This window comes from Schistocerca americana, chromosome 3, assembly GCF_021461395.2.
Source record: "Schistocerca americana isolate TAMUIC-IGC-003095 chromosome 3, iqSchAmer2.1, whole genome shotgun sequence".
Taxonomy (NCBI): domain Eukaryota; kingdom Metazoa; phylum Arthropoda; class Insecta; order Orthoptera; family Acrididae; genus Schistocerca; species Schistocerca americana.
This window is the reverse complement of record NC_060121.1, coordinates 562,269,911-562,293,658: the sequence shown is the minus strand read 5'-3', so window position 1 is coordinate 562,293,658 and position 23,748 is coordinate 562,269,911. Positions and strand designations below refer to the sequence as shown.

The 23,748-nt window shown below is 39.8% G+C and overlaps 1 protein-coding gene across 1 annotated transcript in view; it reads left to right on the top strand.

Annotated features, from left to right (window-relative positions):
* LOC124606749 (disks large-associated protein 5-like) overlaps window positions 1–2,702 on the top strand; it is a 168,092-nt gene extending 165,390 nt beyond the window's left edge. Inside the window, exon 11 of the mRNA XM_047138795.1 lies at window positions 2,138–2,702. Within this exon, the coding sequence (XP_046994751.1) occupies window positions 2,138–2,187 (50 nt within the window). The 3' untranslated portion in view covers window positions 2,188–2,702. The remainder of the gene's footprint in view (window positions 1–2,137) is intronic.
* Window positions 2,703–23,748: the final 21,046 nt, after the last annotated feature.

Sequence of the window (23,748 nt, the reverse complement as noted above, 5' to 3'; positions counted from 1 at the left end):
ACCATTCTATTCCCAGCCAGTTGGCGCCCCTTTACTGCCAAGCACGCCACTGGAGTGAGTTTTCCCATGCCACCATACAATGTCGTGTGTGCCATTCACAGTCCCGCTTTGTTCAAAGACTCCACCATGGCTGGGGACCCCTTAATTAAGAGGTAGTAACCTGTTGATGTTTACTGTATTTGTTAGCTTTTAGGAATTATATCTCCAAACCAGCTCACATGGCTCTTCCAGCACTCCCTGTTATTTATTGTTATCTTTGTTAATTAGCACTCCCGTATAGGTGTGTATGCTCCTAAATCGTTCCTTTAATCTATGTTTCTCAAAATTTGTTCCTGTGCATTGAACCCTTATGATTCTCAATGCCTTAGTTAAATCTGTATGCGTAATAGTGTGCTTCCAGGTGTTCTGCCAAGTTGGTTTCAATTTTTGCACAATATTTGGTTGACCGACCCAGCAGTCTTCTTTAGGTGCTAAGATTTTTGCTGTTGTGTGTAGTCACTGCCTGAAATCCAACGAGACAGTGAACTTTGTTAGTCTCGCACCACTATTTATAGTGGAGTTCAGTTCCCAATGCTCACAACGCCCTTTGATGCTCTTTTTGTTTTTCAGAGCTCACACTGATGTTCTGTGAAATTCAAACACTCAGCTTGTGGTACCCAGTGAGATTTTAATAAATTGAGAGCCCTCCATCCCTGTTTAATAGATTTTCTGACATACTTATTTCGATAGACTCTTTAATTATGCTATCCTAGAATCTTATCATTTGCAATGTGGTACTGGTCTCATCATATTTCACTTCATGAGTATATCCAAGGCAATAGTCGGTGACAGCTATCTGCTTGGTTTTTATTTGGTTGTGTCACTGATGTTCCTTGCATTTCTCCTTGGTTATTGTTGTGTCTGCACCATGTAAGAAATTCACATTCACATGGGGTCAAGTACACACCAGCTTTCAGTGACCTTGATAGTCTTCAACATTGAACAGAATACTTTTTATCTTAGTTGAAGAGAATGAAACAAGCTGAATACCGTGTTTTCATAGCATACTGTCGATCTTACTGTTACTGGGCCGGTATAGGCTAGATAAGCTATTTTTTGCTTCTCTTCCTCAATCTCTCTACCTCATTCCCAGACATTCTTGGTTTTGATTGCATCACCCTTTTAATTTGATGGTCAAGGTACCCATTCCTTCGGAACACTATCATAGCTGTTTTAATTCTTCTCTGAGGCTGTCCTTAGATGGAAGTGTTTGAGCTCTTTAAACCAGAGTCTGAAGAAATATGCCAGGTCGCTTATCAAAATATTGTGCATACAATGGAAACAAGTCAGCAGAACACTCAGAAATACACGATTAATGAGTCACACCCAGAAAACCTGAGAAATAAAATCTATATACTTCCTAGTTCTCAGCGTATCTTTGTTAAATAATCCTTAAGTCACTACCTGCATCTGACTTCATATTCTTGCAGTTTGTTGCCTTTTGTAAATCAAATTTTAGTTTTAAAAAAATTCAAACTTTTTATTCATTCAGTGGATCCCTTAAAGGAAGGGTGTTGTGAAAAAGTCAATATATACATCATCAAAAGAGAATCAACACTTACAAACTTAAGCTGCATTCTTTATTAACAATAAACTGTCAATATATTGCTTAATACTATTTGTATTTATGCCAGCTGAATTTAATCTAGTAAATCAGAACGAAAGCTTTGATGTTGACAGAAGCTCCTTCTTGCTTTTATTGTTGTGCTTCAATTTTTGAGATTATAGACAACAGTATGCATTAATGCTTCCGGACGCTTGTAAGTCTCAAGGCTTTTGTTACACTGATTGTACTTTCTGTAAACTAAATTTGAAAGCTGAGGCCAGCTTTTGTGACACAGAATAATCAATGCCTATCCGATTTAGTTGGTTATTAAAATGCTTTATGACAACTAGTTTGATTTCAGGGCGAGAGATATGAAATATTTTGTTGGAAATGCAGCTGAAGGATTTTTCTCACATTTTTATCTTGGCAGCTTAAACTGCAGTCAATTTGTGTTTCTTTGTGTGTGTGGGGGGGGGGGGGGGGGGTTTGTGGGGGTTCGGCCGTGTGTATCTTTATGTTTTCTTAATGTTACTCTTTGTACCTCTGTTTCAGAAACACCTCGTAGCAGAAGACAGCAACGTGTTATTGGTTCTCCCAAATGAAGATGTTAAATTTTACAACATTGACTGACATTGTGTTCATATCAAATGTTTGTATTTTAAGTAATTTCACATTTGTATTCTGAGATTTGTATCTTGTTCATATGTTTGTAAAACTGAACTTTCATGTAATGGTACCTGTTCTGTATCTTGTGCCGCATGTGAGTATTTTGTAAATAGCCATTCTAAGAATTATCAGTGACCACATGTTGCTACTAAGATTATAAACTTATGGTTAATCTATCAAAGAGCAGCAACTGAGATAAATTTTTAATTATTGCTTGATTTTATTTTGCTGTATATTATTTTCAGTTCTGAATTCAATATCTTATTTTTTGTACTGTTTATGCATTCTGTAGTGAACATAGGAAAAGTCCAAATGTTACAATCTGCAGTGGACCACAGGTATTCAGAATTTTTATGTATTCATTTAGTGGAAATATTGTTCACATAGTTGCATGATTTTACATCTACTGTGGAACATGTTATTTGTACATCACTGAAATGGATCTGATTATAAATTATATATGCATGTAAAAAAATATCGATTATACTGATTACTTTACACTTAATACTGCACTATGGTACAGAAATCATGTTAAGTTTAAACTATGATCTGGTTTAACATGCTTTCCTCTTTTTCTTTCACCAAGCGTGAAGATGGATCTGAACTGAATAGAGAAAACGACTTTCCCTTATGATATTTTGTTTCTGGATTCCACCATAATTTGATACGAGCTTGATAATAATGTTACAAACATCAGTAAAATTAGTCTACAAACAGTGTAGGTAAAAATAGATTGCTATTAGTGTAAAGATGACACGTTAAGTTGCAGACAGGCGCAATTAAGACACACATAAGCATTCTGACCGAGCTGCCGGAATTGGTGGTCACATGTGCATGAGGTGTGCATCCTTTTGTGAATGATTTGTGTGTGTGTTTCTCTTTTTCTAATGAAGGCTGTGGCCAAAAGCTTACGTGTAAGTGTCTTTTAGTAGTGTGCCTGTCTGCAGCATGACTTGTCATCTTTATGGTAAGTAGCAAAATCTTTTTCTACGTTGTTGATATTCCTACCTGGAGTTTCCATTGTTTATTACAACTAGTCTCGAATATGTCGTGTAATATGCAACTAATTTATCAATATGCCACCCCTGAAATGTTAGTTACTTTACAGCAAATATGGTTTTGCTTTATAGTAGTATGTTAAGTGTGCCAGCATTCATTCTCTGATTAACATCATACGAGAATGTTGTGCATCTTACTGTTCTCATTTTAGATATGAGGATAACTCAAATTACACAGTTATTCCGTTTGAAGTACTGGCAGTGTAGAGCAAGTTGGTGTGTAGGGTCCATATTTGTGGAGTCTTATTTGTCATCAGTAAGTTGTAATGAGAAACTGTAATGCTATGTCAAAATTTACTTTAATTTTCAGTGTCTGTGACAATCCACTAAGATGTTTGACATGGTCTAACTTACATGGTGAGCTTTTTCCCAGCCATGGGCTGCTTAAGGAAAACTTTGCAAGATATTTCTGGGACCCCAAGTTGTCTATTGTAGAGCACATTAAAATATTTACACTGTGCATTTTAAATAACCTTCAGCCCATATGGAAACACATTAACATGCAGTTTTTTCATTATCTGCCAACCCCAAGTTGTTGAGACAGGTTCTTGCAATCCACTTTCTTCTGGGATAGTTATCAAGACATCTGTTCGAGGTAGTAAGCAATTTTGCCACTTCATCATTGTAATCATGACATGAAGCTTGTAGGTGTCACAAGCTAAAACTGTGAGCCAGACTAGGCTTAAACCTGGATATGAACATTCCGACAGTGTGCGGCCAACTGATTTTTTGTTAGCATGTCTTGTGGACAGACCAAATTTCCCACATGTATTCCTCTGTGTATCTTCTAAACTCCAGATGGTCTCCTCAGGACTGCTACGCTTCATGTTTGTGATTGAGCCTCTGTGGAACTTGGAAGGTTGAGGTTCAGGTCAACCTCTGTGGCATGCCCAGATAGAACGGCCTGTGAAATGTAGATATTGAGGTTACACGGTGTTGTACATAGTTTAAATCTTTCAGTAATACTTGTGCTATATTATTAATGTGTAATGCAAAATAACTTCCACATTGACTAGTTTATTCTAAATTTCCCTTGTAATTGTTTGATGTTTTCAATTGATTTCTTTGAATGGGATATGTAAATCAGCTATTTAGATTTTTGCAGCATGATGTGAAGTTTACTCTATCTTTTCAATATTTTGAGTAAAGAGAGAGACTTTGTTTTATTAGTGGATGTTGGCAAACTGAGGGAGAAATTGTCCAAGAAGAAGTGTTTAAAAATCTTACCCATGTCTCTTCGCATCCAAAACTGTTTCATTTTTCCCAACTAGGTCATCTGTGTCGTGGAAAATAGTGCAGCGCGATCACTGGAGGGGCATTACTATGCTTACAGTTTGAAGACTTGGAGTGACTGTAAAATTAAACATATTTGGGCACAGAATTATCAAACATGTTTTCACCAGCCATTGATTGTCTAAGACACCTTTTGACACTGGAAAGATGTAGGAAAAATGTTTAAGGGAGTGTGGTAGCCTCAATCAAAACAAATCGAAATTGTTACCCTAACAGTTACCACTTCTCTGTATCCTGATTAAAGTTATCTTACATGAAGATCTTTTGTTTCCTGACGATGATAGCATCAGAGATAAAACAAACAGCATATGTATCAGCTGTATGAAGTTATTGAAAATAGGTACAGAAGAAAGGCCACAGACTTGCAACAGTAAATTGACAGCATTATTATGTATTGTCTATTTAAAACTCAAAATAATGCGAGGTAACCTTTTGCAGCACATGATGACACCAATCCACAGTTCCAGATATCTCATCATATGGGAAGTCCTCCACAAGAATTAGAAGTTGTGAGAGGAAAACCAATGAAACAGGAAATAATTGTTTGTGCAGCCCTTAGTAAAGTGCAGTAAACCATCTGAAGGGGTGGGGGGGGGGGGGGGGGGGGACACGCGAGATATCATTGACCATGAGATACAAGGCTAGAATACAAAAGGCAGCAAATGTTACCACATCAGCACTGGTGGGTGGAGGGTAGTCAGCTCGTAGATCAGGCTGCATGTGTTTGTAAACACAGCAGTTGAGGTAGGTTTCTGCATACTCTCACGACATTACATGGTAAGTAAAGGCAGTGGCAACTACTGCATTAATTCTTTACAAAGATTTAACAGCAGCGTCACATAGCTATGTCCTAAAAGGCTCTGTGAAAAATCTGTGCAAGTGTGAGCTCCATTTTTTAAATATTACAACATTTTGTGTCTAATATCCCTAATGGTTTTGTGTTGAAGCAACACATCAATGAGTCAAGAAAACCGAGAAAAATTAATTTTATAATAGGAATTTTCATATTAAGTTTTCTCACTCAAATATTCACATCATAGTCCCATGATTGAGGTTGCTACATTTGTAATTTTGTCTCTTGTATGAATCCATGGTTAGAAATGTTATTAAGTGAATAATTACTTAACCTTTACTTATAAGGGCTGGACAACACAGCCACTGAGGGCTCCTCCATGTGTGGGTCCTACATCGCAGGAAAGTCTCAGATTTGCATGTATTTAGCTGTTTAGAAATTAGCCAGCTATGTGAGATAAAGGATTGTTGCCAGTAAGTTTGATTTTACTAATCTATACATATATAAATAAATTAGTCTAGTCTCATGCTCTGTCTGTATGCTCAGCCTAATCTCAGGGGAACTACTGTGGAGATTTTTTATCCGGTTTTGACTTAATAGTTATTGGTTTGTGTATATAATTTATAAATATTTCTTGGATTTTGACTGAACTAAGATGAATTAAAGTTTTCTGCCAGTGTGAAAACGATGGGCCTGGTGGTCTTGCAGTAAAGCATGCACCTGGAAATGGAAAGGTCATGCGATAAAGTCCCAGCCAGTTCACAGATTTTTCACTCTTCCTTTTAACCTAGTGTTCATGGTATGGAGATTCACCTAAAACAAAGCATGGTTCAGATTCCACATTAAACTGTACATCCCCTTTTTACCATTGGATAACTGATACTTTAGGGACACACAAGTTGCCAAAGTGATGTCCAATTGAAAGACTGGCATAAAGCCATTCAGCCACACACAATTATTATTACCAAAATACATATATTCTCCTTCGATAAACATTAAAAACTAGTCCTCTGCTACCTGTGTATGGAGGCTCATCTCTGGATCTATTGTAGGGATTTTGATTGGCATATGAGTCTTAGGTAGCACAAAAGTTATTTGTTCTGTATGTAACACATTGACTGAAACATACATAGACGTGGACATTTCGCTGCCACACCAGGTCAGGTCTGGTGTGAGGCTCTGCTGTGGCTACCACCGACCTCATACCAGTCAACGTGTTAATTGGTGTTTGGAGTGACGTCTTCTGCAATGATGAGAGCTGTAAGATACCACACAACCTGCAGTGTGCGGAAATACGGCCCAGTGGTGACTTCCAAATAATGGCCATTATATATACAGGCCACATCTCAAGATGATGACTGCCCCACTGACAAATGAGTGGCCATGCCACCGTGTCACCTATGAAGCCTGGCTCACGTTGTTAGTTATATGAAAATGTTGCTATTGTTACCCATGAGTAACGTGTGGGTCGCTAGTTCAGTATCTTTCTCCATTTGATAAAGATAGAATGACTTTCTCTTCAGTCAAATAAAGGATATGAGTAACCACCTGCTCAGTCCAGTACTAGTACTTTTCAATCATTCCAGACAGAGAGAACCATTTTAAAAACCAAGTAGCAACCATGCATCCCACTCCAGACTCTCATACAGAAGTATGTGTACATGAGGGACTATGTTATGGGAGCTGAAATGCAGCAACAGAATCTCAGTTTTCAGAATCAATATTGGAGTGTTTAGATGATCATACAGAAGCAGTATCAGGAAATTGTTTTTTGGAAAACTATGTTTGGAAGCCCTTGTGAACATACTAAGTGATTCATTTACAGTAGTGTGATGACTTGGATCATCTGTGATTATACGTAGAGCCTTGATTTTCATTTAATATAATCACACAAAATATGTATGTACTTATGTAACAAAAATAGGTAGGCCTAAAATGTGTAAGACAATAGTAATATCATGAAAGTGTTTAGCATGAAACAATTTCATTGAAATCAACTTCTGAGTTGCATTAAATCCTACTGTATATCTTACATACAGGTACATGTAAACATAGCAGAAACATAAAAAAATACATTAAAAAGGTAATTTTAAGTTACATATATTGTCTTATTTTTTAGATCTGTACTGTGCTAATAAAAGAGTTAAGTGCAGTGAGCAACCAGCTACTTCAAATTTTCTACGAGCATAGAATGTCATTGATCAAAAGCAGGATGAAAATTATCCCTCGACAGCACAAGACATTGATGGTACAAATTTTAGGAGATGAAACATTCCTGTAGAGAAGTCCATTGTAGTGCCGGCCGGTGTGGCCGAGCAGTTCTAGGCGCTAGTCTGGAACCGTGTGACCACTACGGTCGCAGGTTCAAATCCTGCCTCGGTCATGGATGTGTGTGATGTCCTTAGGTTAGGTAGGTTTAAATAGTTCTAAGTTCTAGGGGACTGATGATCTCAGTAGTTAAATTTCATAGCGCTCAGAGTCAAGTCTGTTGGAGTGTCTTCTTCCCAGCTGAATATGTTGCAGATAGTAGCAACAGTTGGGTAGCCTGGATTTCCTAGCAAAACAGCATCAAACTTACTCACTACTCCTGTTCAATATTGCCTCTTATGTCAGTCATCTTGCATTTGATATTCTCAGCAATTTCTGCAAAGCCAATGAGATAGATTTTAATTCTTTAATGGCACTAGGAAAGAAGCCATAGTTGCTATGGATGGACGTCTGAGAATTTTTTATTTTAAGTACATGAAAGCATTTTGTAATCAATCACAGATTTTGTGAATGGAAGTGTTCATTTATAAAGACCAACTGCTCCGGCAGAAACACTTTTCAGCAGCAGTAATCTACTGAGCGACACAATGTAGTACTCTCTTATGTATGAAAATTTTGTTTCTTTATTTCCACTGCACATTTCATCAGCAATACACTGCAGTGCATGAGGAAGACACATGAGGCGGATTAACATGTCGACTGCTGCATGCTAAATGGTGGATGTTTCATTGCCAGGCGAGGGACATGGCATTAGGCATGCGGTTCTGCCATGGCTGCCAGCGGCCACGTGGCGGTGAACATGTCAAATGCAGGTAGAACATATTCGGAACAGTTGCTGCCTTCATCATATAAGTTGCGGCATATGAATACATACAATAACTTTTTTTTTTCTTGAGTTCCCTCAGACCACAGCACTTTAAAGGCTGTCAGTCACAAAACAATCTACTCTTTAATGATTTGTGTGTTCACCACTTCTCAGCCCCCCTTGAACCATGGACCTTGCCGTTGGTGGGGAGGCTTGCGTGCCTCAGCGATACAGATGGCCGTACCGTAGGTGCAACCACAATGGAGGGGTATCTGTTGAGAGGCCAGACAAACGTGTGGTTCCTGAAGAGGGGCAGCAGCCTTTTCAGTAGTTGCAGGGGCAACAGTCTGGATGATAGACTGATCTGGCCTTGTAACCTTAACCAAAACGGCCTTGCTGTGCTGGTACTGCGAACGGCTGAAAGCAAGGGGAAACTACAGCCGTAATTTTTCCCGAGGATATGCAGCTTTACTGTATCATTAAATGATGATGGCGTCCTCTTGGGTAAAATATTCCGGAGGTAAAATAGTCCCCCCATTCGGACCTCCGGGCGGGGACTACTCAAGAGGACGTCGTTATCAGGAGAAAGAAAACTGGCGTTCTACGGATCGGAGCGTGGAATGTCAGATCCCTTAATCGGGCAGGTAGGTTAGAAAATTTAAAAAGGGAAATGGATAGGTTAAAGTTAGATATAGTGGGAATTAGTGAAGTTCGGTGGCAGGAGGAACAAGACTTTTGGTCAGGTGATTACAGGGTTATAAATACAAAATCAAATAGGGGTAATGCAGGAGTAGGTTTAATAATGAATAAAAAAATTGGAGTGCGGGTAAGCTACTACAAACAGCATAGTGAACGCATTATTATGGCCAAGATAGACACAAAGCCCATGCCTACTGCAGTAGTACAAGTTTATATGCTAACTAGCTCTGCAGATGATGAAGAAATTGATGAAATGTATGACGAGATAAAAGAAATTATTCAGGTAGTGAAGGGAGACGAAAATTTAATAGTCATGGGTGACTGGAATTCGTCAGTGGGAAAAGGGAGAGAAGGAAACATAGTAGGTGAATATGGATTGGGGGGAAGAAATGAAAGAGGAAGCCGCCTTGTAGAATTTTGCACAGAGCATAACTTAATCATAGCTAACATTTGGTTCAAGAATCATGAAAGAAGGTTGTATACATGGAAGAACCCTGGAGATACTAGAAGGTTTCAGATAGATTATATAATGGTAAGACAGAGATTTAGGAACCAGATTTTAAATTGTAAGACATTTCCAGGGGCAGATGTGGATTCTGACCACAATCTATTGGTTATGAACTGCAGATTGAAACTGAAGAAACTGCAAAAAGGTGGGAATTTAAGGAGATGGGACCTGGATAAACTGAAAGAACCAGAGGTTGTACAGAGTTTCAGGGAGAGCATAAGGGAACAATTGACAGGAATGGGGGAAAGAAATACAGTAGAAGAAGAATGGGTAGCTCTGAGGGATGAAATAGTGAAGGCAGCCGAGGATCAAGTAGGTAATAAGACGAGGGCTGGTAGAAATCCTTGGGCAACAAAAGAAATATTGAATTTAATTGATGAAAGGAGAAAATATAAAAATGCAGTAAATGAAGCAGGCAAAAAGGAATACAAACGTCTCAAAAATGAGATCGACAGGAAGTGCAAAATGGCTAAGCAGGGATGGCTAGAGGACAAATGTAAGGATGTAGAGGCTTGTCTCACTAGGGGTAAGATATATACTGCCTACAGGAAAATTAGAGAGACCTTTGGAGAGGAGAGAACCACTTGTATGAATATCAAGAGCTCATATGGCAACCCAGTTCTAAGCAAAGAAGGGAAGGCAGAAAGGTGGATGGAGCATATAGAGGGTTTATACAAGGGCGATGTACTTGAGGACAATATTATGGAAATGGAAGAGGATGTAGATGAAGACGAAATGGGAGATAAGATACTGCGTGAAGAGTTTGACAGAGCACTGAAAGACCTGAGCCGAAACAAGGCCCCGGGAATAGACAACATTCCATTAGAGCTACTGACAGCCTTCGGAGAGCCAGTCATGACAAAACTCTACCATCTGGTGAGCAAGATGTATGAGACAGGCGAAATACCCTCAGACTTCAAGAAGAATATAATAATTCCAATCCCAAAGAAAGCAGGTGTTGACAGATGTGAAAATTACCGAACTATCAGTTTAATAAGTCACAGCTGCAAAATACTAACGCGAATTCTTTACAGACGAATGGAAAAACTGGTAGAAGCGGACCTCGGGGAAGATCAGTTTGGATTCCGTATAAATGTAGGAACACGTGAGGCAATACTAACCTTACGACTTATCTTAGAAGAAAGATTAAGAAAAGGCAAACCTACGTTTCTAGCGTTTGTAGACTTAGAGAAAGCTTTTGACAATATTAACTGTAATACTCTCTTTCAAATTCTGAAGGTGGCAGGGGTAAAGTACAGGGAGCGAAAGGCTATTTACAATTTGTACAGAAACCAGATGGCAGTTATAAGAGTCGAGGGGCATGAAAGGGAAGCATTGGTTGGAAAAGGAGTGAGACAGGGTTGTAGCCTGTCCCCGAAGTTATTCAATCTGTATATTGAGCAAGCAGTAAAGGAAACAAAAGAAAAATTCGGAGTAGGTATTAATATTCATGGAGAAGAAGTAAAAACTTTGAGGTTCGCTGATGACATTGTAATTCTGTCAGAGACAGCAAAGGACTCGGAAGAGCAGTTGAACAGAATGAACAGTGTCTTGAAAGGAGGATATAAGATGAACATCAACAAAAGCAAAACAAGGATAATGGAATGTAGTCAAATTATATCGGGTGATGCTGAGGGAATTAGATTAGGAAATGAGACACTTAAAGTAGTAAAGGAGTTTTGCTATTTAGGGAGTAAAATAACTGATGATGGTCGAAGTAGAGAGGATATAAAATGTAGACTGGCAATGGCAAGGAAATCGTTTCTGAAGAAGAAAAATTTGTTAACATCGAGTATAGATTTAAGTGTGAGGAAGTCGTTTCTGAAAGTATTTGTATGGAGTGTAGCCATGTATGAAAGTGAAACATGGATGATTGGACAAGAAGAGAATAGAAGCTTTCAAAATGTGGCGCTACAGAAGAATGCTGAAGATAAGGTGGGTAGATCACATAACTAATGAGGAGGTATTGAATAGGATTGGGGAGAAGAGAAGTTTGTGGCACAACTTGACTAGAAGAAGGGATCGGTTGGTAGGACATGTTTTGAGGCATCAAGAGATCACAAATTTAGCATTGGAGGGCAGCTTGGAGGGTAAAAATCGTAGAGGGAGACCAAGAGATGAATACACTAAGCAGATTCAGAAGGATGTAGGTTGCAGTAGGTACTGGGAGATGAAGAGGCTTGCACATGATAGAGTAGCATGGAGAGCTGCATCAAACCAGTCTCAGGACTGAAGACCACAACAACAACAACACTTCTCAGGAAATCGATAATGGCTTTTATGCTTCCCCATAGTTTAGAATCTCTTTGCTTCTGCATCAGTAACATTTGCTTTTTAGATGACTGCACTGCTTTGTTCTTTGTATGTGCATCACTAGGTACATGTTGCTGAATCGGAGACTCCATAGAGCACCCAATCTGCTTATGTATGCTCAATATAGAACAATCACTTCATCAATAGTGAAAATGTCCATTGTAACCCAAGATATTAATTTGATTTCAGCAAGAGGCATTGTGAACATAGTCGTGAACTCGTAAGAAAGTACTTTTAGGGAAACTTCCCTTGATGCACACAATCCATAGTTTTGAATTGTAAGAAATCACTAGTAGCTGGAAAACCGTGGTCTTTTAGCCTTTTGTTTGTCTCACAGCTAATAATTTCAACAGCACATGAAGCTCTTTACTACAGCCTCCTACAGAACTTAAAGTGTTTCCTGTTCTCTCTCTCTCTCTCTCTCTCTCTCTCTCTCTCTCTCTCTCTCTCTCTCTCCCCCTCCCTCCCTCCCCCCAGCCTCCCCCTCCCTCCCTCCATGTCCCCCCCCCCCTCTTTCTCAGCCCTGCCAAACTGAAGGCTATCCCAGTAAAGACAATCTAACTTCTCTATTGAACAATGTAAAGTACGGAATCGGGCAGTTTTGTGGTAGTGGCTGGTACTTGCAGAGTTCTCTTTTTATTTCCCTGCAGTGTCTGCTAGGTACAGCCCTTAGTTATTCTACTGCATTTCTGTATGTGTGTATGTAATACAATTTTGTTGGTTTTTGGGCCAATTCTGAATTTAGAAATAATGTAAAACACCTGTAAGAATACTTTTAAAATAACAAGAATGGTATCTTGGAAACAGATGACTTGAAAATCAGTGGTCATTGTTATGAGACATGATAAATCCTTGCTTTTCTATTACTATATTGCTTCATTCTTATAAAACTGCAATGACTTTGTTTCGAAGAGGATACATTTCTCAATGTAGCAAAATGGCAGTCTGCTAATGCTGACTTTGGCTTTCAGTATGCTGAAAAACATAATTGACAAGAGACATGATATTTGTTATGATTTTTAGAATAGTGGTGTACTACCCACACTGAACCAATGACAGTAGTTATTATCAACTTTTTTTAGGAATTGATTGTTTATCCTTTCATATATGATTTACCAATTACCAGAGGCAAGACATAAACAGATAACAAATTAACTTGAATAAGGCACCTGTAGTGAATAATTTTTTTCTTGGTATCATTTTCTTTTGAAGTACTTGTCAAAGAATTTAATGGAACATTGGTTGACATAAATAGCACAATTAACCCACAAATGCTTTATTTTATTTCTTAGGCCACTTTCCTCTATTCTACCCTATTCCAAGCAACAATTTATACTGGGGAAAATCAAGGCTGTTGCTGGAGCTTTTCAGGAGCAAACCTATGTGAGTGCCTTTTGTAACAAAACCTTTTGTTCTGCCTCAGGCACTGACTCCATGGGGCCTGAAGGGGCCCGAGCCCCCTCAAAAATTCGTTCACCCCCCAACAATTTTAAGAAAATTATTAGTCATATTATGCTTTCTAAAATCACAAAATTATGTTGGAATTTTTTATTTTCCTTGTTTGACAATAGTTACCTTTTAAAATACATTCAGTAATGAGTTAAAACAAAAAATTATTATGGTAGTAAGCAGGTTAACTAAAAACAAGTGGTGTGAATCACGTTAGTGTTACGGTGCTGCAAGCACACTTAGAATTAGTCCCAGTGCGCAAAGCTTCGTGTAAAGTCTGGCGCCGACGGGCCAGTGCTGCGGTCATAGTGACATCAAAAGGACTGGAGCAGAAGTGCCTGGAATCCTTCACCTTGTGTCGCCTTGGTGCTTCGAGACATTATGACGCCGCGGCTATATAAAGCCCACCCTGCTATTGCAGTCATTCAGAGTGGATAGTTCCGTTCAGTGTATGCTGGAAACGTGTTCAGTGTTCTGACTTTAGTGTCTAGTCGACTGTTTTATATGACTATATTTTATTCTTTTGCTTTAGTTCCTTAGTGTATTGTGAATTAAGTTTGTAACAGATAAATGTGTTACCAAAAAGTCATTCCTGGAAGTTGATGATACTGCAAGTCAAACTCCAACAATTATTGTGTCGCCAATTGCTTCGTCGTCTTCAGGCGAGAACCGTTCACAGCCGAAACCTGGACAGTTCGGTAAGGGAAGATATTTCAGAAGTCTTGATTGATTAAATATATGTGGCTAGAATATGAAGCATCTACCAAAAATGTATTTTGCAAAACCTGCAAAGAGGCAGATGCTAAAAATCTATTACAATTTTCTTCAAAGAAAAGAAGATGCATTTACTTCCATAGGGTTTTCTAACTGGAAAAAAGCTTTGGAAAAATTCCATCTTCATGGAAATACGTTTATGCGTAAAGAAGGTGTTTTAAAACTAAATTCTATCACTAACCAAAGTGTGGCCTCCCAATTGAATGAACAGTTAGTTAGTGATATGAAGAAAGGCAGTTTAGCTCTTCAGGCAATTTTTACTACTATGCAGTTTATATGCCAACAAGGACTAGCAATTAGAGAGCATGAAGATATAAACTTAAAAATTTTTCAATTGTTGGAATTCCGAAAGAATGACATACCTGAGTTTAAAGATTGCTTAGGGCATTCGGTGTATAAGTGGACATCCCACGATATTCAAAATGAGATCATTGATCTGCTAGGAGAGTCTGTGTTGAGAAAGGTACCGTAAAGTGGATCAAACATTGATCCTTTTTTTTTAAGAAAAGAGGACTTAAATGATTAATTAGAATCTGATAAAAAATTGTCAGGTATTTTACATTTATCATCTTTCAGATTCCACTAACATCATATTTTTACAGAACATTTTTACCAAGAGAAAAATTATGAAAATCTGATCTGCTTTACCTCACTATTTGGGGTTAAGTGGATCGCCTATATATTTTCATAGTTAAATCACTTTACCCCATTCAAGGTGGAGAGTGCACCACTGTATGTATTTTTAGATGAAACAATTGTGTACAGTATGTGTTTTTAAAAAGGACATTTAATATCAAAATTATGATTGAAAATACAGTTAAATGAGGGATACTACTTTTAAGAACTTGACCACAAAACCAACATCATAAAAATGTTATCATGTCACATATGGCAATTCTATCTACTCCACACTTCACGTTAATGTCTGAGACTGCATACCAACCCCTCCTTAGATCTTTCACCTTTACCTTACAAATAATGTTTGATAAGGAAACTGTTTGAATGCCAGCAACATCAGGGTGCACAAAATGTCTCTCTTTTTTGCCACCTTTTTTCTTAAAAAATCTGAGCATAGCAGTGTCTTTATTTGCTTCCATAATTTTTCCTACATAACATCTATCTCTTTTTTCAGTATTGAAGGGAACGAGGACATGATCACCTTTGTTATAATTCATTTCAAAAAATCCGCTCCCTTCTGCTTTCATGACATCCCCCATATCAGCATCATTAACTGCTCTCTCTGCCTCATCTGTAACAATCAAATCTTTGCATTGGACACTTTTTCCTGGCAAAATGTTGAGTCATTTCCCAACTTTACGAGAACTTGCTGGTATTTTACTTTCACAAGTTTTCTTCAAGTGCTCACTAAGTGAGTCTGTGCAAGACTTTTCCAGATCTGTAATGGATGTTGTACATGTCTGAGGCAGTTTGCTCAGAACTTTCTGTGGATCTATAGGGACTATGCCACAAGCTTGCTGAAGTAGAATTTATGGCTTCAAATACGGATTTCAGCAATCTAGGAAATTCTGTTTTCGGAAGTGGTCCCCTGTTTTTCATCTTCCGCACACCAAAAACTTTTCACCACGCTCTCTTTAAAGGACGAAAATATGCCGCATCCAGAGGCTGGCATATGTGACTTGAGTTAGGTGGAAGTAAGACAAAATGAATGTTGTTTTCTTCACAATCTTGAATAACTTGTAATGTTAAATGACTTGAGAGATTGTCACCAATAAGCACTTTTGGACCATCAAGCCTCCTGCAATATGGCATAATTATTGTGGAGAACCACTCACAGAAAATGTCTGCATCAAACCATCCACTGGAGTTTCGGTTGTATGCAGCACCACTAATTCCACCTTCAGTCCATCCTGAGTATATTAGTCCAGTAGGGTTAAACCTAAAAATTAGACAAATCAGAAATAATTGCTACAAAAGGCTTTATTGTTTTAATGGCTTCATTTTTGGCCCAATATGACTATCCTAGGTTTTCCCCCTCGGCAGAGTTGTGGAAAAGTGGTGGGGGGCAAAAATGTACCTGAAAAAGTGATATTTTTTCGGCTTTGTGATTATACCTCGTAAATGACTCACAATCTCGAAAACATAGTGGAATTAAAAATTGTAGGGCATGAAATTCTGCATTGAATGAGACCATCCGCATATTTTTTGGATCATCCGTTTCCCTTCAAAATTGGACCAATTTTACATGTACATGAAAAATTTTCGTTTTAACTTCTGTTTTTTTGGTAATATTGTTGAAACCAACTCATCTATCAATAAAGTGGTTCATACAAACGATATAGGGGAATAAATTCTGCATTTGATGAGACCGAAAGTGAAATGGACTACCTGCTTTTGTATGGCTAAGTTTGTACATTCATTGCTATGCATGCAAGGTACTTCACATTTACAAATCTAGGTCTCTAGATCAGTTTTATGCAGAGAACTCAAAAATAACATTATCATGAGTAAAGATTGAAAAAAAAATTTAAATACTGTTCAAAGTAAGGGGTAAATATCAGAAGACTATACACAGTTTGCATTCAAAGGCTGGTTTAATATCAGGAGGTCTGATAAGTTTTGGAGAGGGATATGGTCCGACATGACGATTGATCAAACACTAATGTGCTGGTTCAAAAGTACTGGAGGGCTTAGTCATGTTCACGGCATTTCAGACAGTACTCTGAGTACTGACCATGCCAACTGTTACTACAGTGACCCAGCAGGTTGAAGTTTGTGTGGGGTATCACTCACTACCTCAGATCAACATGTTGATGCGAGCGATGCTAGATTTCAGCGTGACATTGCAAACCTTCAGAAATTTATTGAGTGGTTTCAAACCCACGATCCTTTTCCTGTTACCAAATCTGTTATGTCCATCAGCACAGGAATCATCGGAGAGGACTGCATCAACTATCACAGAGCATTTGAAATGGGCAAATCCTCAATGCTCACCCTAGTTGGTCAAACCTTTGACAACATCAAGTTTGTCCAAAAGAAAAGGGTGATAAGTATACAGGGATTTAAACCTAAGGTGACCATTCATGGGGAGGATGTACCAGTGAACCCTGAAACCATATTCCACCGGATAGCACTTCTCAAGAAATTTGACGAACAGCTTAAAGAATTCTTCCAATATGAGCTGACACCCTATCCTCTCTCTCTCTCTCTCTCTCTCTCTCTCTCTCTCTCTCTCTCTCTCTCTCTCTCTCTGTTCGATTCATCTAGAATGAGGAAGACTCCCAAGTCAGTGTTATATGACTTGTTCACACCACTGAATGATGTAAACCTGGAAGAAGCAGCATTTGTCATTGATGGTGGATTTCTTCTCCACCAGGTTGTATGGAAGAATTGTGAAACATTCCAGTTAATCTTAACCAAATACGTTGACTACGTAAAAGACACTACAGCAGAAGTGCGACAAGTGTGGTGTTTGATGGCTACCCAGAAGACCTGCCCACCAAAAGCATCAAATATGCTGAGCGCCTCCGCCGAAGCAAAAGACACACTACTCTTGAGGTCATCTTTACCGAGTTAATGATGGTGACTATGACTCAGGAGCAATTCCTTTCCAATGACAGAAATAAAGCATGTCTCATTAGCTTGAATATTTCGAAGCTTGAAGGTGAAGGCTTCCCAGTAAAGCAAGCTAATTAAGACACAGGCCAACTAATTGTTGCCACAGTGCTTGAGGTATCACAGGAACATGAGAAGGTTGTGGTTGCTGGTAAGGATACGGACCTTCTCATCATGCTCAATGCCCTAGCCACACCATCAGCAAATATATATTTCTTGAAACATGGAAGAGGAAAGACCTCATCAAAAGTATTTGGTTCCAGCAGTTTCAAACTGGCAAACAACGCCAGAAGGCCACTCATATTTCTCCACGCCATAAGTGGATGTGACAAGCTAGACGAGTTTCGTTCTCTGTAGTTCTTTTGTTTGATGCTTATTTCGTGAGATATTTGGCCTGGTCACTATCAATGGACCACCCTGTGTATGCACAGAGCAGTGCTGACTGATGCTCATTATGTTCTTTTAGTTTGTACTGCTCACATTAGCTATTCTGTGTTTCACTTATGTTGCACCTTCTGTATGATTGTTTTGTCTTGTTATGTGTAGAGTCACAAGAGATTTATTTCTGTTGTTGTTCAGAGGTTTAAGAATAAAGCCATGATTGTGCTACTTGGATTATTTTCATGTATTACTTGTTACTACAGGACTGGATATGAATTTGGAATGGTTTCAGTATGTGCAGTCTTTAAGTGCAGTTTCATTTGGATTACTCATGGATGCCATGCTATTGTCCCTGATTGAACAGCTTACTTGGGCAGTGGCCACTTCTTCAGCTTCCATTAACAGACACCATTCTACAGTCTATCCATCCACTTTCCTTCTGTATGATGATACAGCCAAGGATTGGGAAGCTTATGAAAAAAGACTTGGACAGCATTTTTTGGCTTTCAGTGTGACAAGCTCAAATTTATGCAAAGCCTTATTCCCCTTGTGGATTCTACCTAAGGTGTATCAAGTACTGTGTCAGCATGCCCCTTTACAAGGACTGGTGGCTCTTACTTTTGATCACATGTGCATTTCATTGTCCAATTACCATCATAAATGAAAGCATGTCATAGTGGCACGAGTTGAATTCTACCGATGCTGCAAGAAACCAAACCAGTCATACAGGGCGTGGACAGCCAAAATTCATGGCCTTAGCCATAAATGTCAGTTTGTTACTGATGCCCATAATGACTCTTATGAAGACTCTATGAACACAATTATCTGTTAAGCTCCAGACAAGAAAGTGTGCCAGAAGGCTCTACTCTGTAAAAACCACCCATTGCCAGAAATTTTGCATATAGCACGATCTTTTGAAGCTTCTTGCACAGCAGGTGACCAGATTGAGGCATAGGGTGATGTTGAAGTAGCGTCACAAGATGTTTCCACTAGGACAACAGATAGCTTGCCTGAATGAGGAAGTGGCAGTGGCGGCAGTAAACATGTGGGCCCAGCACCAAGCAGACAAGGCTGGCCCAAGCAGCTGTGATCACACCAGTGTCAGCATTCTCTGTTTCTGTCTTGTCCTTTCTGTTTTGTGCAGCATGAGCCTTTGTCATGCCCTAACTGCTGGGCTAATTGTAATGCTTGCTAGTAGAAAGGCCAGATCATCTCTGTGTGTTGTTCACCAAAGGTTGCTCAGGATATGGACATGGATGAAACTGTGTGACTCCAGTGCTTGTAATTTCTCCCAAGTTGTTTGTTAAGTGTTTTTTGCCAAGTGCTACAGGTCAACACAGGTTCTGCAGTGACGTTATTGAATTCTCAAAAGCGTGTGTGGTTTATGCTTGCTGCCATTGACACTGGTCACACAGAAGCTGGTCAGTTATAATGAACAGAACATTGAACTGCTGGGACACTTTATGGCATCTGTCTCTTACAAGCCAGTGGTTCATTCCATTACATTCTTGGCTGTTGCTGATGCCAGTACTGAGAACTTGTTTGGAATGGATGCATTTCAGGTATTTGGATTTTCTCTCACTGACGCAGTTCACCTTGTGTCCAATCAGGTTCCATATGCTCAATTGGAAACTCTGTACGAGGGGTTTTTGGACTTATTTTTCGAAGGTATTGGGTGTACAACAAATTTTTCTAGTTATATCTCTTTGAAATACATGGCTCAGCCTCGTTTTTGCCGCACACCTGCTGTTTTCCAAGAGCCTTATCCAGGTTGCATTAATTATGTGGGTGATATTATTGCCATGGGTTCCTCCGCAGCCAATCACTTGAAAAATCTATGCACTTTATTTTTTGTCGTAAAGTCAGTACATTGTAACCTCACAAAATTTCAGTTTTTTCAACCTTCTATTTTTTATTTGGGGTTCGAAGTCTCGTGGGATGAGGCTCACACTCTGCCATACCACATCTCCGCTGTTACGTCTTTGCTTCACCCCTCATCCATGAAGAGCTTTACGCCTTCCTAGGGAAGGTAGCCTACTACTATAAATTCTTGATGGGACTGGCCACATTGGTCCATCCGTTGCCAGCATTGTTATGCAAGAATGTACCTTTTTGCTGGAGCCTGGATTGTGAATGTGCTTTTCAAATGTTGAAATCCAAATTATTCTTGGCCCCTTGTTTAGCTACGTTTTCTTCAAACCAGCACATATTTTTGGTAACTGATGCCTCACAATATGTCAACTCTGAACAACTTGTTGCTTTTGCCCCTAAATCTCTTGCTCCAGCCCAACAGCATGGAAAAAGAGGCTCTTGCCATAGTGTATGCTCTCCAGAAATCTCATTTTTTTTGTATGGTTTCAAGTCTCACCTTATTACTGACCATAAATCCATGGTTTCTTGTTTAACCGTGACAGTTCTGTGCCTGACAAGCCAGCACACCACCTACAATACGGTGACTTGTCCTTGTCTCGCTACAATTACGAAATACATTTTTGACCTACATCTAATCATGCCATTGGGGTTGTCCTGTTCCAGATTCCTGTGGGTCCTGATCCCAACTTTGACCATGGAGAACTGCTTGGCTTGCATCTTGATGTTGAAATGCAGGCTGCGATTGAGGGTTTTCAAATTATGAGCTCGTACATAGCAGCTGCTGTTTCCACCGACCCAGTTCTCCACCAGCTGGTTCGGTTTGTTCAACAGTGCTGGCCAGAGAAACTGCCATGTCAGGCTTTGGACCCCCTGTGAAACTATTTTTCCTTAGATATCACCCCTCTGTTTTCGATGGTGTTTTGCTGTTGTCCACAGCAGACCTCTCTCCCAGTCAAGTCATTCCTGCCCCATTATGTCACAAGGTTCTAAGCGTTTTCCAGCAGGACACTTGGAGAGTTTTGCACACTAAACTGTTAGTTAGAAGACATGTTTTTGGCTAGGCACTGATGGTGAAATTGTTCATTTTGTCATGGGTAGTGAGCAGGATGCTTGCCAACAGGGACCTCCCAGAGCATCTCTGTCCCCCTTGCTGCTCTACGCCAGCCATGAGAATGCATTCATGTGACTTTACAGGTCCCATATTGAATTCCTATTGGCTCTTGGTTGTGGACTCATTTTCCCAGTTTCCGTACATTATTCAGTGTCTGCTGACACCAGCTGAGTTCATAATTCATACACTTTTGAGGGTTTTTTCTATTGTGGAGGGGTTGCCTAGTGCCTTAATTTCCAATAATGGGCCCCAGTACATTGTTCTTGTCATGGTATTTGTCATTTTACGGCTTCACCATTCTGCACTCAGTCAAATGGCGAGGCAGAACAACTAGTGCATACATTCAAGTCCCAAATGTAAAAGTTTGTTGTGGATGCTTTGCTGGATGATGCCATTTTCTGAGTGCCTATCACTTCACGCCTACGGGGGAGAAGAGACTTCCGATTTGCTTCATGGCCAGCAGTTACACACGCTCCTCCACCTGCTGCAGACTGCAAACACCTACCACAGTCATGTTCATCTGACTGCTACACACTGGGATTGCCAGTGCGGCCAGGAGGGATTGGTTGCCAGCCCAAGTGGATACTGGCCACGGTTGTTTGCCACCGGGGATGCCGTTTTTGTGATGTCCATATGACCATCGAGCTTGTAATGCACCATTTTGATCAGATGTGGCCCCACTTGCTGTCAGAAGCTACTAGTTCGAAGATACAGCCCCCACAACACAACCCATCTTGCACCCTCTGCCTCAATCCCATCACCACCTGCTGTGGAGGTGCCCGCGTCCCATTAGCTGCCTCCTATATATGGAGTGGCCCATGATTCCATCTACCCGATGCTGGGCTCTGGTCCATCTCTGGCCTTGGATTCATTGCCTCAGCGTGATGTCCTGGTCAGGTCGCCTCCTCAACACCCTCATCATCATCATCTCAGGCATCACTGCTGGTGGTTCCAGATCCATCTCCTCCACACTGAGATCTGTGTGCTGACAATGACACAGGGATGGTGGTTGCACCCTTCTCGCCGGTGCTGTCATTATGTGTTGTGCAGGCCCACCACCCTTGGTTATGCCTCCATCTGCACGTGTTCCGGCCCTATACTGCAGTGCCTGCCCAGCACATCGTCATGCCCCCACCTTCAGCACCAGCTGCCACCACTCTTGATCCAATGGATGTGGCTCCCTTTGGGCCTCTTGCATTTCCTCTGTCATTTGTACACCCTCGTCCCACAAGGAATAGGTTTGCTGTATCCTATTATTCGGGCATATGAGTATGAGTGCACAGAGTGTAGTGTTGCTGTGTGTACTTAAAGTAACTGCCAATTGTATCAGCATAGGCAAGCCACTAGAGGCCACCAGTAGAAAGCATGCACGCGGCACGGTCTCCACCCCACCGTCTACCACCAGCAACTCCCACATATATACGTGTGGAGCAGTGCTGACTCACACTCACTATGATCTTTTAGTTTATACTGCTCACATAAGTTGTTCTGTGTATTGCTCATGTTGCACCTTTTGTATGATTCATTTGTCTTGCTACGTGTGGAGTCGCAAAAGGTTTGTTTATTTCTGGTATCATTCAAAGGTTTATGAATAAAGTCATATTTCTGTTACTTGGGCCAGTTTTGTGTATTCCTTCTCTCTCTCTCTCTCTCTCTCTCTCTCTCTTTCTCTGTGTGTGTGTGTGTGTGTGTGTGTGTGTGTGTGTGTGTGTGTGTGCTATGCTGTTGTGCACATGACGTCACTGCAGTGTTATTACAACTTAAGCAACACAGGTTATTCTGTTGTTGGTTGAAATGCTAACTGTCCTAACGCAAGAGGGACTGAAAAAGCAAATTTGCAAAAGATTTGGTCATTGAAATTCTGTAGAAAAGATGTTGTGAATGATGTTGCAAATGTTAGAATATGCTCTTGTCATTTCAAAGTAACTGGTTATGTAATGGACTTGCTGAATTTACCATAGAATGGAGTTCTTAAGACTGATGAGTTTCCTTTCTGCAATTTCCCTTGTAGCATGACTGATGACATGTTTTAGCAAATGTGAGATCCATAGAAGCCTAGAGATTTCTGGAAAGCTATCACAATAAAAGAAGAGTGCTGATAAAATTGTTTTGCTTCAGATGTACTTAATAGGATTCCTAGCAGCTCATTCCACCCAGAAATAGTTAAAATTTATGCCAGATCACGGTATACTGATAATTTTTACTTATGGACCGTCTGACAGCAACTGAATAAAACACAATTTTAGTGCCATACGTGTTTTGCCTTTATTTTCTGCAAGGCACATCAGTGGCCTGGAATATGTACGTATGTTAGCTATTTAATTTACATTTTTGTCACTGTGCCTATAGGTTATAAACAGTTGTGGTGGTTGGTATTTCCTATTAAGTAGTACTGTTTTGAACTGTACTTACAGGTTGCGTGGACTATTTCTTACATATTACGCTCCTGTTGCATTTTTGGTGTTGTTCTTCTTCTTATGAATGCCAATTTGCGATTTTTTTCCCCACATTCCACAGTACTATGAACTGAAGGCTTGTTTCAATGCAATGTTTTGGTTCCTGTTGCCGACTGTCAAATATTTTTGCCAAAGATCGAATGT